General features: G+C 41.8%; 1 protein-coding gene across 7 annotated transcripts in view; it reads left to right on the top strand.

Moving 5' to 3' along the window:
- Nucleotides 1-18,873, top strand: part of enox2 (ecto-NOX disulfide-thiol exchanger 2) — a 198,870-nt gene that overhangs the window by 153,710 nt on the left and 26,287 nt on the right. For 6 of the 7 annotated variants that reach the window (XM_073487201.1, XM_073487204.1, XM_073487203.1 and 3 more), the window contains 5 exons: nt 23-178; nt 8,576-8,782; nt 13,242-13,475; nt 14,784-14,996; nt 18,524-18,630. In XM_073487201.1, coding sequence (XP_073343302.1) covers nt 23-178; nt 8,576-8,782; nt 13,242-13,475; nt 14,784-14,996; nt 18,524-18,630 — 917 coding nt within the window. The remainder of the gene's footprint in view (nt 1-22; nt 179-8,575; nt 8,783-13,241; nt 13,476-14,783; nt 14,997-18,523; nt 18,631-18,873) is intronic. The other variant, XM_073487205.1, reaches the window with a different exon arrangement.

The raw sequence follows: 18,873 nt of genomic DNA, 5'->3' as shown, positions 1-18,873 counted from the left end.
CATATTTCTCTTCTGCCTCTAGATTTTGATCCGAACCTCGGGATGATGGCTGGAATTACCCCCCTGAATCCAATGATGCCCGGCCTCAGTATGGTGCCCGCCCCCCTCTCCCAGGAAGTGCCACTTGTTAAGGAGATCATCCACTGCAAGAGCTGCACCCTGTTTCCCCCCAACCCCAGTAAGTCATAATATCATGCTAATCCTGCACTGTGAGCCCACGCGCTGTAGACAAGTTGATAATCACAGGTCTAACATACTATCGTAGAAGACTAAGAAAGCCGTCTGCAACGATTGAAATTTTAACATTTTAGCTTTAAATGAATTTTTCCTTCATAGTTTAAATATTAAAAATTAACTTCCATTTTCCTTTGATCGGTTAACACATTTACAAATTAGTATGTTTTTTGATCCTTTGAATCCTTTGAGTAGTTGTTTTACAACTTAGCCCAGAAGATCTGCTTCATTTCCATTGAATGCAAGAAAAATTAATACCTGGCAAATTAGTGTTGTTAGAGCTGAAGTCATGTATATTTATTTAGATTTTCCATCTGTGTACAGTCTAGATAACTTTTTATGTCAGACCAAAGAACCTTCATCGATCAACAATGCCCGAGCAAAGAGTTGATCATCTCTGTTGTTTCTTTTCCATTTTTTTTTACCTCTTCTTCCAGCCCAATCATTAACGCGATCACCGTGTGCTGTATCTAAATTCACACAACAAACTTTTCCAGTCGCTTTATGTTATCCGACTAGAGACGTGCTGCACAAGCGGTTGTTTATACTTTCTCTCCTCTGCCATCCAATTATCTGGAGTTAGAAAAGAGGTAGTGGAGGGCGGGCGCTTTGCTTAATCCCACCTTCGCTTTTCAGATTTCCTGCTACAAAAAAAGTTTCTGTCTGGGAACTTTATTCAAACAAGTCTTACAAGTCATCTTCAAGGTGAACTAAAACAAAAGCCTCCTCACTGCCGTCGCAGCTTGGGAGTTTACAATCCTTTCTCAAAACAAAACCCACACTCTTGTATTCTCTTAGGTAAATATCGTTCTTTTACGGCGCCTATAACAGTGTTTTAAAGTTATGCTTGTTTATCTGTTGTGTGCATTACGGCTCACAATAAACTGTCACAGTGTGGTGCACTGGGAAAAGCTGATTCAAAGTTTAACATCTTGCTAGTTAGTTATCAGAATAGGGAAATGAACTAGGTACATATAAACCCTGAGGCTGTGTGCGAGTTCAGCTTGTCAAGCAATTCCAAAACAACATGAAAGCCTGTCACAATTACTCCACAATTCAAATACAACTTTGGTCTGTGTTGTTTGTGCCCTGTATGCATAAACAGCCTAATATTTTATTTAAGTATATGTTTGCCCCAAAATCTGAAGCCGTTTTAACCTTACTCATGCACGGACACAACACTTTATTGTGGACCCTTGTCGTTATCACACTTAACTTTCAGCTCTCTTTCAGCTCTCCTTTGTACTCTGTCCCAGTTACTCTTCACTCGCTTTTTTGATCCCCATCTCTGCCTAAGATCTTCTCGCCTGTCACCTATTTCAGTCCCACAAAGAGAAGTTAATCTCTTAGCCAAGTATTTCGAATAGGCAGACATCTCAGGAAAGCTTGCCTGGCCTTGATTCTTCTCATGAAAGTCAAGTAACTCCGTAAGATTCAGCTCTACGTTGCACACTTAAGCTACTAAACCCTGGGAGTTGTGTTGTTGGGGCCAGCAGCTCCTGGTGCCACGTCTAAAGACAAATTGGTCCCAGGCGAGGGGCCGACTTAAAGCAATTCAAAGACTTATACAGATTGGTGTATCTCGCAAGATTGTGGATTGTATTAAAGTCTGTTCATGATTAAATAGACTTCTAGATTCTTATCGTGCGATGACCACCAGCATGTACTGTACTGTGGTGGTTTGCAGCTTAATGTAAAAAATTGTGGGTGACGGCTGCGACTAAAACGTGTTTTCTTCTTCATAAATGAGGTGAAGAGGGAGCATGAGATCCAGACACTCGATGGTTTAAAATATGGACAGAGCTTTTGTGTCTGAAAATTAAAGTCAATGCAAGGCTCTGTAAACCTGCATCTCATCAGAGCACTTGAACAAATATGAGTTTAATGTCTTATGTTTGGGTAACCCCACCTTTCTTGGTAAACCTGTGCATTAGCGTGATCTCCTCCTCTTCCATGCCTATTAAAAGTCCATCTACAGCCACACCAAATCAAATGAAACTGTCGTGAATCTCAACCGAGCACTGGCGTCAGTGCAACAACACAATTTTCTGATGCGTTCCCCGGTTTGGCTGTAAATAAGTAGATGATTGTTTTTTGTGGGGAAGGGGTGGGATATGTGTCATACAACCGCCATCTCTGAATGCTTTAAGTGGTTTGTTTCCTCTTTTTAAATGTCTCTGCCTAACTCAAGTGGTTGACATCACAGCAGGTAAACACATCCAGACAGGTGAATTGGTGTGTGAGCTGAGCCTCAAGGCAAAATGTCCTACTCTTCCAGTCGGTATACAGTGGAAATTGAGGCTGCAATCACCCGAAATTGGTTTGCCTATATGATGTCTGGGCTCATCCTCCGGGACAGGGTCAGGAGCTCAGACTTCCAGAAGTAGAAGGAGTAGAACTGCTGGTACTTGGCATTGAAGGCAGGCACATGCAGCTTGAAGGAGACACCGGGTCTGACCCAATAAATGCTGTAGGGATTATGTATTCTACCTAGACTGAAAGTGCCTCCGGATCCCCCTCAAGGCACTGAAGGACATGGCTGGAGAGAAGGACATCTGGGATATGTCTGGAAACCTCTGCAGTCAGGCAGTGGGAAATTGGTAGATAGATGGATGGAATACCTTATTGGGTATTTGGGTATTTTCCACCCAAGGGAACAAAGCTTACACAATCACTTCATCAAACAGGCACATGTCACCAATTTCTGGCTGGAATTTCCGGAAATAAGCAGTTTGACAAGTTATTTGTTCTTGCGCAAAAAAAAAAATCTGCCAGGCCCAAAAAGGTAAAATGTGTTTAAAGTAAGTGTTATTGTTGAGGAAAGTTATAAGAGCTGTCTCACTGAAGCTGTGTCTGCTCCCCGTCAGATAAGACTGAGGGGGAAATGAGAGAACATTGATGATGGAGGCGAATCATTATTTCATGCTGCATGTTGTCAAAAGTACTTTGGAGGATAAATATATTAAGAGATGAAGAACATGTTCCAAAATCTCTGCCAAGTGTTACAACTTCATCATTTTTAGTGTTGATTATTGACCCATGTAAACGATGTAAACCTGATTACTTTCCGGCTGCGTTCTTTCTGCGCACGTCCACCGTCTTGACATAAATGTCATCCGGCGAGAAAGACGAGTGCGTTACGTAGCGCTTTTGCTCATGTCGTCCCTTTTGCAATGTGACGTGAAATAAATGTTCATAATATTTTCTATGTGGAGTTAAAATACGAGTGAATATGATGAGTAACCCTCGGAGATCAGTTAAGAGAAGTATTGCTGTGAGCTGTATTTAGGATGCAGATGGTTTGAGTAGTTATACAGTATGAGAGGACCAAAGGGAAGCGAGCATTGATGCATTCAGACTTGCTGCAAATAAAAAGGTTGCCCATGGTGTCCATCACAAGTAGTCATTGCCCTCTAGTTGCACACACTCAAGCAGCATCCCCTCTCACTGACCTGTAACTGAGCGGCAGCAACCGCACATACTGTCGCCTAACCTTTACCATCAGCGTGTGTCCTCGTCAAGCTCTTTTCTTCTCGTCGCGACCCTCCACATTCAGCCTTAACACATATTTCACCTTCTCCTCCTTCCCACTCGCTCACTTCCCACTTCATCTCAAATGGTGTGGTGTCTTTTTCTTTCTAAATGGTTTCAGAAACTCTGTGCTCGACCTTTGGACCTGCGGACTCACTTTGACAATCAAATTTCAAATCAAACTCTTATTTTGTCCGTCTCTTGCTCTTTGGAACCACTGAATGCAGTCAGGGAGAGATATTTCATATTAAGGAGAGATGAAATGTGTTCTTTTGAGCTCTGAGGATCCTTGTAGTGTGTGGAGAGTTACATATTCACAGATATACGCACTCCACTTGGCTCAAATGAAGACGGATGCTACAGGATGTTATGATCAGTTTGTTTCTTTGGTCTCGCTGCTGATAAAGATGTCTTTAGGCTGCCCTTGAGTAAAAGAAATTCTTGTCATCTCAATTCTAAAGTTAATTCATTTTTTTTAAATTGAAAAATCTTCATTCTCTCAGTATTATAGTTTCTCAGTAAATCAATGCAGTCATGCCAAAGGTCTGCGTATTAATCTTAAGTCATAATGTGATGCTGTGGATGTTTGTTCAGTCTTTCCAGTGATAAGTAATAACTTTAAAAGTAGTTTTTCACTGAAAAAAGACAGAAAAAGTAACTAAAAAAAATCTAAATTCCTCAGTCAACCATGACCCAATGAAAAACTGAATAATCCAGTAACAGACGAGGCAGAAACTGGTGGTGTGTTTACTGACAATGTTGTCTGTTTCTCTGTTTGATAAATCCTCATGTGAGCAGGTCCACGCCTGTTGTTTGTTCATGTGTGACGTGAATGAACTAAATACGTTTACTTGAGCTTGTGTAAATGTACTTTATCTTCTGAGTAACAGTCCTGTGAGAGTCCAAGCCTCCTCCCCATGGCAGCCCCTCGGGCCATAAAAAGGTGTTTAGCCAGTCGAAGTGATGGATGGTGATGACCTGTGTTAGTGTAGCAGACCAGTGGGTGGCCACGCAGGCAGCAGGCCTGTGGGACGGAGCTGGACTGAGAATCAGCTGTGTGTTTGCTTTGCAGGAGCTTCTGTATTTATCCCAAGTAACATGTCAGAATAAAAACACATCAACCAGCTTATTAGTCAGCCGGTGAGTCATAATATCTCCAAATTCCGTTTGCTGATTTACTAAGAGTCAAAATCAATAACCAAGTGTCCAGAAAAATGGGAAAATTGCATTGTAGTGTTCAGCAGCGCGCCTAAATGAAAAGTATGTCTGTCATACTGTAGGTAATACTTGTTTCATTAATAAAGCCCCAAAAAAGTGGTTATAGTGGCAGTTATAAAAACAAAAAAGGTAATGAAATTTGGAGGAGCTACCGGCTGCTGCTGTTACAAAAAAATGGACAATATTTTCAATTATCTTAGAATATAAAGCAGACATCAAACGCTTCAGATACATTGTCTCCATAACCTGTTAATAATGTGTTCTCTCCGTCTCTTTCTTTTTTATTCTACCCTCGACCGTGCATCCTCTCAGACAAACTCTCTGTATTTTAAGATTGTCTGCCTTGAAGTGTCCGTCTCACAATTACTCACAAAGGGCCGCGCAAATCGAGTTAGAATTTGGACAAAAAATTAGATTTTACTATCTGTCTGGCAGCAGCACTCACACGTTATGATTTCCACAGGGAATCCTGCCAAAGCTGCTTCCCCCATCCTCTCACTGTCTTTCTCTGCCGCAGGTTCACCTGCTTTTTATTTGCATAATTAATACGATCACCAGGACTGTCATATATATTGTATGATATCATGTATTTATTGTAATTCAATCAGGACGCCATGAATAGTTCATCAGTGCACAGTGCATTTGCATAAAAGTGTCCTAATGTGCTGAACAGTAGGGTTCAGTAGCACAGCAGGTAGCAGAGACGATAGCATATTTATCTGCAAACAGTTGTTGGCTCCACACAAATGATCCAACTGAAGCCAAAATATCCAAAAGTTTCCTCTACAAAACAAATGTAATTTAATTTGCAAGATGACATATTGTGTTCCTGCTGCACTGCACCTGTTCTCCTCTCTTTGTCCTCACTGCTCTCCCCATCATCACCATCACCACCGTCAGCTACTTATGGACCAAAAAGGTCAGTTAATTTGGAAGTCTTTGTTGCTCCTGCCAACAAAGATTTTTCTTGCCATCGCAAGCTTTTTCTGCACCTCCTTTACTTCATCTGTCCATCTTAACTCTAAACTAGTTTGATCTGCCAACTATGGAGGTCAAGCACTGAAACTTCAGTCAATATTTTGCTTTACCAGTCACATTCAAAGGAAAGAGGAGGCAGAGGGAAGGAGAGGCTGGTATCTGTCTGTGGGAGAAAGTTAAAAGAAAGAGACCACGCTGGCTTGGACTCAGAGACTTAAAGTTTTTTGCAACTCTTCAGAGTACTGCATGAGAGTACAAGGAGTTCTGACAGCAGGGGGATTATGAGCTGATAAATCTTTTTAGCCAGGAGAAGACTCTGACTTTGGATCGTTGTGTTTTCACTGCTGACATCCCATAAATATTTTTCTTTTTGTAGAATACGTATTCCAGTAAGACGGTTGTTTTATTTACCATCACACTGTTAGGAGGCATCTTTAATAGGAGCCCTAACGACAGCTGGCTCTACTGAATGTGAAGCAGCGATAGCAACTCAATTCTGATATCTTCTCAAATTGCAGGGCTCCTTGCCTAGTCATGTAGGAGGCCAGCCATCCTGCTGAAAAACAAGTTGTCTGTGGCGTGTTTTATTCTTTCTTCACCGCCCAAATCTTGTGCTGCAGTTGAAGGTTGGAGTGAAAAAGAAGCAGTACATTGAATATATTTTATATAGTCACACATTTGCATAATTTATGCCTAGCTGCTAATTTGTCACGTAAGAATTGATTTAGCACGGCTGCCCTGTTGTTGTTTGTGGTGCTGGGTCAGGCCTGCGCGAGCTAACCGATCAGAAGAGACTGGGTATTCGATAGGAGGGGCCTTAAAGAGACATGAGCTAAAACAGAGCGTTGCAGACAGAGGGGGAATAAAGTGCCGCAGCACTGGACATAGTGAGAAAGTGTATGTGTTTTTTGAGCATTAAAGCTTGTAATCCTATTCTAGTATTAACCCAAAATGAAATGATGAACCTGAAAATGATGAGATTTGGTTCCTGAGTTAGTTATTCTCTTCCTAACAGACTTGAGCTGAGAGTTGGCAGGGGGTGTTGAGGGTTTTCACATGTTTGCTTTGGCTAATAGGAGTTTAAAGAAGGGAACCAGAAGGCAAAAATCTGTTGCACAACTGTTTGTTATACAGAACAGACTTCTCTGCTGATTACCAGTGGTTTTGCCGCAGGAACGTTTTTCAGTTTGACAGGCTTGAAATCTGTTTGATTACACTTAAATTAGACCCCAAGATATCTGAATTACACCACTTGGTGCCGATCAACCAGGCCCTTATGATGCACCTCAGGTATCCAACCAAGTTCAGCCCCAGTTCATTTCAGAGTATCGATATCTACAGGGGCGGGAGCATCAGTAACTCTGATTGCACGGCCTTTCTAGCAGACATCCGGAAATACAGCGTTCTCAGCGTTCCACTGATTAGCTGGTGCACTCCTCATAGACCCAGCTAATCACATTCATCATGGATGAGAAGCTTGATCTATTGGAGATTAGATCAGTCAACACTCATCTGTGTTGAATAAGTGATTTCTGCAGTGCAGGGGACCTTCCACATGAGAGGATTCGCAATCACTTTGTGGCCAAAAAGGATTTCATTTTCATGCATGGAATGGTTTGATATTAACATTTATCTAACAAAAAATGATCTGAGCATATTGCTCCAAGTTATCATTATTCATGCATTAAGCTTTATCATTTTTTAGGTCATAAGTGCTATGTTTTAAATATGACTAAAGTGAATTCTACCAGCGTACGGCTCCAGAATGTGGTCTGTTTTTCAAACGATGTTGTTCTTAAAATCCTCCTCTTTAGATGTTTATGTGACCGACCTGGCCCTTATTCCTCTCAGTGTGGATGTGGAGTGTGACCTCAGATCGTTCGTGGGATTTATTTGTCATTTATGCCTCCCGGATATAATGCATTTGCTTTTGTTTTCCCTGGTTATTATGAGGGGATTTGATGCTTTATCATGGCAGGCTCCTTGTGTGCCACCACTCCCTATTGTATATAATAAGGCTCAGTTTCTGTTTGTATGGATGGCTTTCACTTCCATCATATTCTCGTCTGTATTTTTAACTTATATGCATGTTTAATATATTGATCCACCTGGTAGGCAGATTATTCACTGGCTTTTGTTACTTGTTGTATATTCAAATGTGGCATTTGAGGTTAGAATTGAATAGATATTATTTTGGATTGACGCTACAAGTGAGCAGCTGCTTCTTGTCTCGCTCCGTTCAGATATTGTTATTTGGATTGTCTTTTATTGACTATACAAGGAGGCATACATATTTCTTTTTGAGTGAAAACAAACGAGAGGAAATAAAACCTACTCCTCTGGTCTGCCAACATGATCTCAAGCAGCGATGTAATCAAAACAGCATGTTCTTGCCATTGGATATATTGTTTTCAGCGTGTCAAAGAGCATAATTCATACTCAACATCAACGGGCTTCAGTGTTCAGAGACAGCTGAATCATTTCTTGAGTTGTTTGTACAACCTCGACGTAAATGCAACTGCACGGAGTTTCATCACTCAGTTCTCCCCTGTCTTGGTTGGTTCACACATATATAACGGTACCTTCTCTGCTTTGTTCCGCTACTTTCGAACAGACCTTCCCCCTCCAGCCACAAGAGACCGCCCTCCAGGGTGTAAGACGGTGTTTGTCGGCGGTCTGCCAGAGAACGCCACCGAGCAGCTCATCATGGAGGTCTTCGGACAGTGTGGTGACATCACAGCCATACGCAAGAGCAAGAAGAACTTCTGCCATATCAGATTCGCTGAAGAGTTCACTGTGGACAAAGCTCTCTTCCTGTCCGGTGAGCTGTGATCACTCTTCATCTCACTAATTGTCTGAGTGCTTCTTGGTATAATAGTGTAGTGTATTTTTGTCAGGGCCATTTGAATAAATAACGAGCAAGAACAGAGAGTCCCCACAGTTCACTTTCCCCATACTCACTCATGAACATGGAAACAAGGGGTGTTAAACATGCATTTTTACACTAAAAAAGAAATAAATGAATGTATAACTTTAGTCAGATTTTCAAGAAGGCCCAAATAAAGTTCACAAACTTTCTCCTTTCTCAACGACGTTTAAAACTAAGCAATTTTATAAGGGAGTCTGGGGAGGTCTTCTCATCTCTCACCTCTTCATCTCCTTGCTGTTGTTGGCTGTGGTTGCTGCGGCTGCTCTGACCTAAAGTACGTTGGTGTTCAGGTTTGACGTCTTCTGCTAAATGTCTTGTTCCTACAGTCACTGTGTAGAATGGCGTATGTGCGGAGTTTGACGCCAGAAGGCTGTTTTCACATTCACTGCTGCAAGAGTATATTTTCTCTGCTCTTTGAAAATCCGTTTTGAGGAGGCGGGCTTATTAGAAAGGATTTGTGACATCAATACTGAACTTAAACAAGTGTGACCTTGGAACTTGAAGCCTCCATAGACACCGAGAATGGACGTTTCAGTGAAGTAGGAGACATCTCCTGTGAAGTAGTTAAACTTTTGAAACGACACATATTTGCAGAATCGTAGATCCAGGATTTTTTAATGAGGGAGAGTGAGTTTTGAGAGAAGGATTTTAATAAGATAATAGAACTTTTTGTGAGAAAAAACCACACCAGAAAGACATTATTAGTCAAAGTACAGTGCTAAACTTGTCTGGAGGGGATCTTTAAAATTGTATTTCGTGCACTGCTAACTGTGAATGAAAGCTAAAGATTATACTGTTGAGACAAATTATTTCACAATGTGCAGCTTAAATAAATCACTTTTGGATTCTGGGTAAATTGTGAATGAATTCAGCATCAGTGTTCACAGCTGCAACAACACATTTTGAATCGCTAAAACTCTGCCTTCTTCTCCATAGCAACGTACGCAAGAGGCTCATGGGTATTGTATTATTTAGAGCCATCCAACATTCCAAACTTAGTCAAAAATATGATTTCTCAGAAATGGTAAATTATTAAAACTCGTGGCCATACCGCAAACCTAAGTGATCACTAAATTATTCAGGATAATCCCTTTTAACATGTGAACTTCATTAAAATAACATTAAAATCGCAGTTCAGAGGGAGGAAATATATGAGAAACCAGCGGCTTCTGCCTCTTAGCAGCTCTATTGGGTTATGAGTTGTTACGCAAGCAATGTTTGAGAATAGTAAGAGTTAGGCTATAGAAAATATAGATGACTATTGAAGGTGTAATGTGTAAGATATGTCCAGAATTTGAGTTTAAAACAATCAATGAGGAAACTAAAAATATCAACAGAGTGAAGAATTAACAGTGTTGACAGGAGTTTTGTCATTACCAGCGCAAAGAAGCAGCCAGAACTCACAACTATTTAGAAAGTCTTGTCATCTATGGTTTGGTTAAAATAAATCTCCAGTTAACAGACTAAGATATGAAAATATTCAAGCTGCTTTTCCACGCTGGTGAGGACAAAACTCCTGTCCCCGCCCGCCGTGTCTTCTAATTCCTGAAGTCATAATCCTGGTCAGAGCTGCTGGAAATCACACCATACTGTATCCCCTGTCTTTTAAAATGGCACGTGTTGTTCTTGGAGGCTGTTTTCTGTCCCAATCCAGCTGCGTTCACTGGGGACTGCTGAGTCCAGTGCTGTTACCCGCACTGTAAACACCCCGTAGCTACAGCCCAAGATGCCTACGGCACCAGTACAGTGAGGAGCAATTGGCTGTTACTCTGGTGGCCGACAGGTTGACTTATCTTACAGTTGTAGTTGCACCTTATAATTAGTAAAACAAAAAAACTCCTGCTCCTCCTTTTCAATAATAACTTTCAACAGGTTATCTTGCAAGACAATCGGAGAGACTATCTTAAATGGGTTGGTCGACCCACGTGGACAAGACATATCACTTCAAATATTATCATCCCACCTGGACCAATAAAGTCCCGATATTGACTCAAAACTCAAATGAATCAGACAGTACAAATATGTATAGGCTAAAACTAAATGGCACAGTAGGCCTTCAATAAAAACATCAAACATTTGTAAGATCATATGTAGGGAAAAGTTAATATATTAATCAAAATGTGCGTAGTCATAACAAGGTAAATATAATTATGCAATCTTGCGTTGAAGGTTAACGATGTCTTCAAGAGCCTGTCCCTGAAGGCGACAGTGTAGGAGGGTTTAATTCTGATTTTGTCTGCCCTTGGTCTTCCTCTACGCACATGTTGATCCACGGGTATGCAAAAGTTTTGTTCTGTGAACCTTTAAAGTAATAAAAAAGCAGCTTTATTATCCATATGACACCAGCATATGGTTTTTTAACTCACCCTGATTTTCACAGCAGCTTCTGGACCCCAGAAGTCTTAAATCTCCGTATATTCCCACTTTAAAAAAACCCATTTAACCTGGCAACCAATTCAGCATTATTCCCAGCATTATTAAGTGTGTGTTCATGCATTTCCAAGTGTGTGTGTGTGTGTGTGTGTGTGTGTGTGTGTGTGCGTGCGTGCGTGTGTGTGAATTAGTTTGAATGAGAGATCCCTGTGATTTCATCTGCCCCTATTCTTACTGTGAGATGTGGGAGCTGAGGCCCATATATAAGCCAGATGACAGAGCTGTGTAGTTTTCCCATAAATAATACCCCCCCCACACACACACACACATACACACACACAAACACTTACACATACACACCCTATGCAAACACAGTACCCAGCAAAAGACATACACTCCAGCAGCCCCAGCACCCTGAGACCTCCTCGTATGAAATATTGAAGTAGTGTGAGATTGGGAGCCTGAAGCAGAGAGAGCGGACTGAATTAGAAACCCCCGAACTCACCCCCTTTCTTTTCCCTGTTTGCGCTGCCATGTACACCACTACCCCCCTCCTTCTCTTATGATGAGTGTGTTGGGCCTGACAGTGAATCGCACCGGGGATCATTACTGTGTCCAGCTACACACGCGCGCATAAACACTCTTTCTGAGCATTTCGACCAATTAAATCAGAAAATGGGCATGATTTCACTTCAGCTCCGCAACCAGCCATTAGTGAAAATTGAGTAAGGAGGAGAGCGTGATGATAAGAGGGGAGTAGTGAGGTAATGAGGGATATTGTGGTCTTTCAGTGCCACTAGAGGAGTAATTGGCCTCCAGTCTCTCTTGTGTATTGACAAAACGACGCAGGCCTTCTGAACTCAGCAAAACCATACAATTACAATATATATATATATCCTGAAATGACAAGGTCCAACAAGCAAAAAAGCTAATAAAAGTTTAAAGAGAGAGGTAATAGAGAGCTTGCTCAGTGGTTTGTTATCTGGTCGGTCTGTGGAAGGAAATGGAAGGTGACTGGCCCAGAAAGAAACCCTGCAACATATACGTAGAGTAAAGCTCATGTTTGTTGCTCTCCTGCTTCTTTTTTCCTGTGTTGACTCAGATTTATGCCTCCAGGCATCTTTTTCATTTGCATTAAAAAGACGCACAGTTACTCATTTCCCCCCCCCCCCATATTCGTCTAGCAGATGTCAGACTCGAGTGATTATCATATAGTATATTTACAAAATCACTGAGAAATTAGCAATGATCAATAAAAGTGTGAGCACCAGATCGGACTAAGAAGTGTGAAGTTGGCAGCTGTCAGAAATTAGAGGCATTCAGGCTTCATCAGTCTGAAAACGACGAGGGACCTTTTGTCACATGTCATCCTCTTCTCTCTCCTGCTTTGTTTCTTGTTGCTCTCTGCTGTCAAATATCTAATAACAGCTACAACCATTTCTTCTGCGAGACAGTATTCAAGAGGCATAAAGTACAAACAGTACACATTTACAGACACAGCATGAAAATTAAACCAAAAGGACAAACTACACATAAAAATATCAAACAAAATAGACAAATAAAGTCAGCACTCTAATCTAAAATCAAAATATGTAAAGTTCTCTAAATTTCCTAGGCGTGTTTAGTTTTTATCTATGTTTTAGTCAACCTTGTGATTGTAATCATGAATCAGAATAGAGACGTTGACATGCATGTGCTTCCCAGCTCCACTCTCACGTCCAAACATGGTCACTTCTGGCTCCAAAAAAAACACAATGGTGACAGCCGTAATGCCAAACCTTGGTCGCCAAAGTCATCAGGATTCATCCGACTGTCAAGCAGACTGTCAAGCAGAAAGATTACTTTTACCATTTTAATTGGCGAGCTCCTTGAAGGCCCACCTGCTTCTCCAATCATATCTACCTTTTCCCTCCTCCACTTCCTCCCATCTGCCAATCCTTTTTGTTTTATAATTTTTTACATCTTTTGTCTCCTTTAGGTTATCGTGTCCGTTTAGGCTCCAGCACAGACAAAAAAGACACTGGCCGTCTTCACGTGGACTTCGCCCAGGCCAGAGACGACCTCTACGAGTGGGAATGTCGCCAGCGCATGTTGGCCAGAGAGGAGAGGCACCGGCGCAAGATGGAGGAGGATCGTCTCCGACCGCCCTCCCCTCCTCCAATCGTCCACTACTCAGAGCACGAGTGTAGCCAGCTGGGAGACAAGATCAAAGGTTGGTCGACATGCCAAAATATAAAATGTATGCAATACAATATGCATGTTATACGATACCGCATAAGAAACAGAGCTCGGTAAAGAAGCAAAATCTTGGCACATGTGGAACAAGAATATTTTCTTTAATTAATATAAGGGGATTTTAAATGTATCCAAGGTAAATGTATTGTCACGTTGTTAATAAGCAAACTGAAATAAAAATGGATCCACTCATGGCACTTTTGTTCTAACACACAGGGTAGGGAATAAGGTATAATTTTGTGCTTGCAGTGGGCATCCAATGCAAGCCAAAGGGTTACAGGAATGGTCCTAAGCTGCAGCTGGTGAAACTGACAAAGCAGTTTCTCTGATGTCCTAACAAATTCAGGGAATTTGTTTTCAAAGGACGTTACACAGAGGCTGTTAAACACGGTAGATCGGTTTACTCTCCCCTCAGCACATGCTCCTCTCTCTTATCTTGTCCTTTCTCCTCTCCCTTCCCCCCTGCACTCTTATTTCTTCTCGGCTCATCCTTTCCATTTTCTCCTTTCACCCCCTTTATGTCGAGTTTCTGGCTGAATAAACTTGTTCCTCTAATGAGCAATGACACTTCCAGGTTTCAGTCACAGTTGCACGATAACAAAATGGCTGTGACTTTCTGCCACTCTGCCATCTGCAAGTCTTTTTCAGCCCTGCCTTTCCTGGCCCGGGTGTAAAGAACTCTAAAACGCTGCTGTTGTATCCACGGATTTGTTTCTGATCACTTTTGGCTGCTGTTGGGAAAACACACATCACGGTTATTTGCTGCAGATTTAGGTTTACTCTCTCCTGAATCTTCCACCCAGAGGGAAAAAGGGGAGGTTTAGCTGTTTTCAGGGCCAGTTATATTCCTGCACTCCAAACCTGTTTTGTCCTTTTGATGACAAGAGGCCACTAAAAGGGTTTCATCCTCTCACTTTACTTACTCCATTTCCTGCAGGTGTTGTTAAAGAGTATGACAGTCACTCCTTTCGTTTCAATTTTGTTCTACTGTCATTGTTCTCTTCACTTTACTGTGGCGTTATTTTAATAATTTCAGCGTTACCTTGCATAAACCCGGAGTTTATATTGTTGACTTTTCACTCAACAAATTAAAAATTGCTTGCTTGCCTTTATTTGTCTTTATACTACAGTCTTGTCTCACATGGATTATGATAATCATGTTCACTTTTACAAGGCTTTGTAATCTTTTTTGGCTCGCAAGCATTAGTGTCCTGGGACTCTGCATGAATAATTTATCTTTGCTTTCCTGACTGTTCCTTTCTCTGTGTTCAAACCTCTTGGCCAGACGACGGCAAGTTTCCCGAAGCGGTGCGTGTGCTCTTGACCTGGTTGGAACGAGGTGAAGTCAACCGCAGGAACGCCAACAACTTCTACTCCATGATCCAGTCCTCCAACGGCCACATCCGCCGGCTGACGGGTGAGAAGAGCCAGCACGAGAAGGAGATGGAGGAGGCCAAAGACAAGTTCAAGACCGCTCTGGCTGGCATAGTGGGTCAATGTGAGTCTTGTGTTCTCAGTCACACACACTACAGACAGTATTACATCTTATTATTTTTATATAAAGGCCAGAGATTAATTCAGGATCACTCACACACATTGAGGGGGAGAGGGTAACTCATTTAAAGTTTACTAGAATACATAATACTCCTTGTTTTGAAGTATATGTACAGGAGGAGGATAAGAATGAGTCCACTCCATGCTTGGCTGGATCAGTGTAAGTTTCCTTAACATACTGTAGACTGTAGGAGAAACATACAGCTAGTTATTCACAAATGAAGGCAAAATCCCAGTCAAGACTTTATGAGCCTGAAATGCTGCAAAGAAGTAAGTATGACAATGTCCGCAGCCCCTCATTGACTCTCACATGGTGCACAGAGCATGTGTGCACAGTATTAATCGCTAAGGAGTGCACATTGTGGATATAAAGGTTGTTGATTTTAATAGCATCATAAAAGCCACCTTGTTTCATGCTAGTTTGGGGTGATGTGAAAGGTAAGTTTGACTTCTTTCCTAACAACCGAAAGGCATTCAGTGTCCTTACTTCTTCAGATATATAAATATTTTACACACTACAAGGAAAAATAATACTGGTGCCAGTGACTTGACTTGAATATTATTCAAGCTGCCTTCAGATGAAAGTAGTAAGTAGCCCAACACATTCACTGCATGAATACAAACATATAGAGTAGATGCACGCTTGGCTCGTTACAATTGATGAAAGGCCAAAGGCAAAGTCTACCGCCCTACCCACCTCTGACAGCTTTGGCTGAGCAGCTGCTGGTTTACACCAACGCCTGCAGCACTGTGTCTCCACTTATCCCTCCACATGCATGTTAAATAGGATGTAAACATCCTTGAAAACGAGGTAAAGTTTCCAGTTTTTTGTTTCATTTATCGTGTATTCAGTGAAGAATACATATAGAACACACAGAAGATGTATGTGGCTGTGTTTGTAGGCTATAAACCACATAAACTGAAGCAGAGTTGCTGTCCTTGTATTAGCCGTCCTCCATCATTTCAGCTAATGCAAACACATTCCTATTCATGACTTTGCCTTCCTCTTGGTGCATTGCTGGCCATATTAATGATAACATAGAGACTGGACTCCTGTGAGATGGTTTTACAAGTTTCGCTTGGGAACAACTCTCTGCCCATACCAAGTAAAAGCATCCTGTCAACGCTTTTTGTTGCCATCCACATAGAGTCTGTCTCTGATGGAATATGTCGCCTTAAAGGTCAGTTCACCCAAGCCACAAAAAAAGTATTACTTAGTCCCTAGAGGGTTCAAACCATGCAGATGGCTTTCGTTTTATGTGCCCGGGCTCTGAGATATTGGCTTCTCAATCTTCGGCTGCTACACTAATACAATAAAGCTGCAGAGAATTTCATTTGTGGTGCTCAAAGCGTTGGAAAAATAATGCATTTCAAAGACTCAAAAGCATTTTGCCTTTCCAGAAACAATGTCCCTCTTTCTAAAGATAATCCACAGACGTCGCTGTGAAGAGTTTCCATTTGAACTTCTTTCTACCATATTGAAAAGAAGTAGAATACAAAAATGTTTTCACACACAAACACACACACACACACACACACACATACAGTCTCTACCCTTTCCTCTCTTCTCTGACTTCAACATCGATCTGCTCCATCAAATTACAGGTTGCTGGGAAGATGCTATTGATCCCTGTACTGTTCTCTCTCTCGCTGCTCTGCAAACACACACACACACACACACACACACACACACATAGCTGGCAGTCATATTGACCCCCACTCTCCGCTCCTTCGTGTACATTAGGACCTCTGGGATACACAGACCACCCATACACTCCTCCATGACCACCCACATGACAACTGATAGAGATGACTATATCGCTACACTGCAGCAAAGACAGAATCTGACACAGAAGATTCAGACTCAGACTCAGACCAGCTGTCATCACCACATCACATGTGGACATGTAGAAAACCCAGGAGTTAAAGGTCTGGTCCCAGTGAGAGTAATTGGAGTCCCATTGTTCAGCTTCTGCACCGTCATTTTGCTGCTACTGAAGTGTTAACTGCAGAGGTTTGAAGATTTCAGCTGTTCCTTTTATAAGAAGACAGAAATCTGACTAGGGGAAAGGGAATCAGGAACGCTGCGCTACTTTAACAAAGTGTCCTTGCACAAGATTCCTTACAGCCGACTGCTGTAGTGGAGCTGCACAGTGGTCAACAGTGGCACACTTAAAGTAGGTTATTTTTGGCAGCTGCCAGTTGCTTAGCAAAATTTCCCTTGTTAAATAAATATTACACAAGACAAAGTCTGCAGCGATGCCAGAAGCTCTGTGAGCCTGCACAGAGGATCTTTGTCAACATGCTGATGTTTAGCAGATATGTTTGCCAAGTTCACACTCTTAGTTTAGCATGTTAGCATGCTCATATTTACAATAAAGCACAGAGTGCAGATATCAGTTGTGCAAACATTTGGTCATCCAACAAATTATTTGACAAATTAGATTATGGTTCTGGATTAAAATTCAGGAGATGAGGTTGTTACTATTCCTCATGAGAGAGACATGAATATCTATCAGATTTTAAGGAAATCCATTCTAGGATTCGTCAATAGAGGTGTGTCTTCTCAGAGTTGCCTTCAGGCAGGAGTTGCAACCTATAACTCTCAACCAGCAGAGAAAACTGTTTCCTGTCACCAGTAAAGGGAGAAAGCAGATCAACTCACATCCCTGCTGGCTGAGCATCCGACATACGTACATCTGAGTGCAAGGTTTCAAGCCTTCTTTATCTCCACACCACCAACTTCCTGGTGGCGCTAAAGGAAAAAATCAGAGGATAAGAAATGTCCAAAGCTGGTCTCAAAGAGAGCCCAAGCTAGCAGACAAATGCTGGTAAGATATTCATCACTATCTATTGACCGGCTGGTAAAAATCTTAGCATCTACCTGCTATTTGGCCAGTAGACAAAAGAGTTAATTCTGTAGGATTCATCCTCTAGGAGCCATTTATATCTGTAAATGGGAAATGGACGACAACACTTTTCTCATTTACACACTGATGGCAGCGGCTACCATGCAAGGTGCTGACCCGCTCACTGGGAGCAATTTGGGGGTTCAGTTTCTTGGCCAAGTTTCATGGCAGCCTGTCAAGTAGTTTTTTAGATTTCTCAGTGTGGACCAAAGTGGCCATCACTCCCGTCGAGACATGTTCCTGGCTAACAGAAATCAAAGTCAGTGTTAGCAGAGCTACTGTGAAGTGTTAAAAAGGTTTAAATCTAGTTTGTGTGTGGGAATTATCTATCCAACAATCCACGAGATGATGCGCTGGCATCAGCAGGTAAGTAGATCACACGCTTGCACACACACACACACACACACACACACACACACATATGAACACACACTCACACAGTTCTTTACATCCCTAGTTGACTCCACTTTCTCACTCCTCTGCTCCTTCCCACCTGCCCTCTGTCTTTCTTTCTCTCTCTGTCTCTGGATGGTCTCTGGTCCTTCCCTGCATCCCGCCACAGTTGAACAGATTGTGTCTGTATTCCAAGCTGCCTCCAAACAAAAGGCATGGGACCATTTCTCCAAAGCTCAGCGCAAGAACCTGGACATGTGGCGCAAACAAGCAGAGGTTAGTACACTTTGATTTCATTCTGTTTGTTCACATGATTTATGGGAAATTTAGACTTTATCCCATTTTGTTCGACTCCTGTCTCCCTCTTTACTCATTGTAAAGTTCTTTATTTTTCTATTGATAGTTGGGATGCTTAAATTAAGGTCATGTAATGATTGAAATTTGAACAAGTGAAGAAAAAATGAAATCAGAAGTGAAAAAAGCAGACTCCTTGTTACAGTAAGTACTTTGAATGAAGCC

The sequence above is a fragment of the Pagrus major genome, chromosome 18, assembly GCF_040436345.1.
Source record: "Pagrus major chromosome 18, Pma_NU_1.0".
Classification (NCBI taxonomy): Eukaryota; Metazoa; Chordata; class Actinopteri; order Spariformes; family Sparidae; genus Pagrus; species Pagrus major.
The sequence above is the reverse complement of the archived record's forward strand: the minus strand, read 5'-3'. Positions and strand labels throughout refer to the sequence as shown.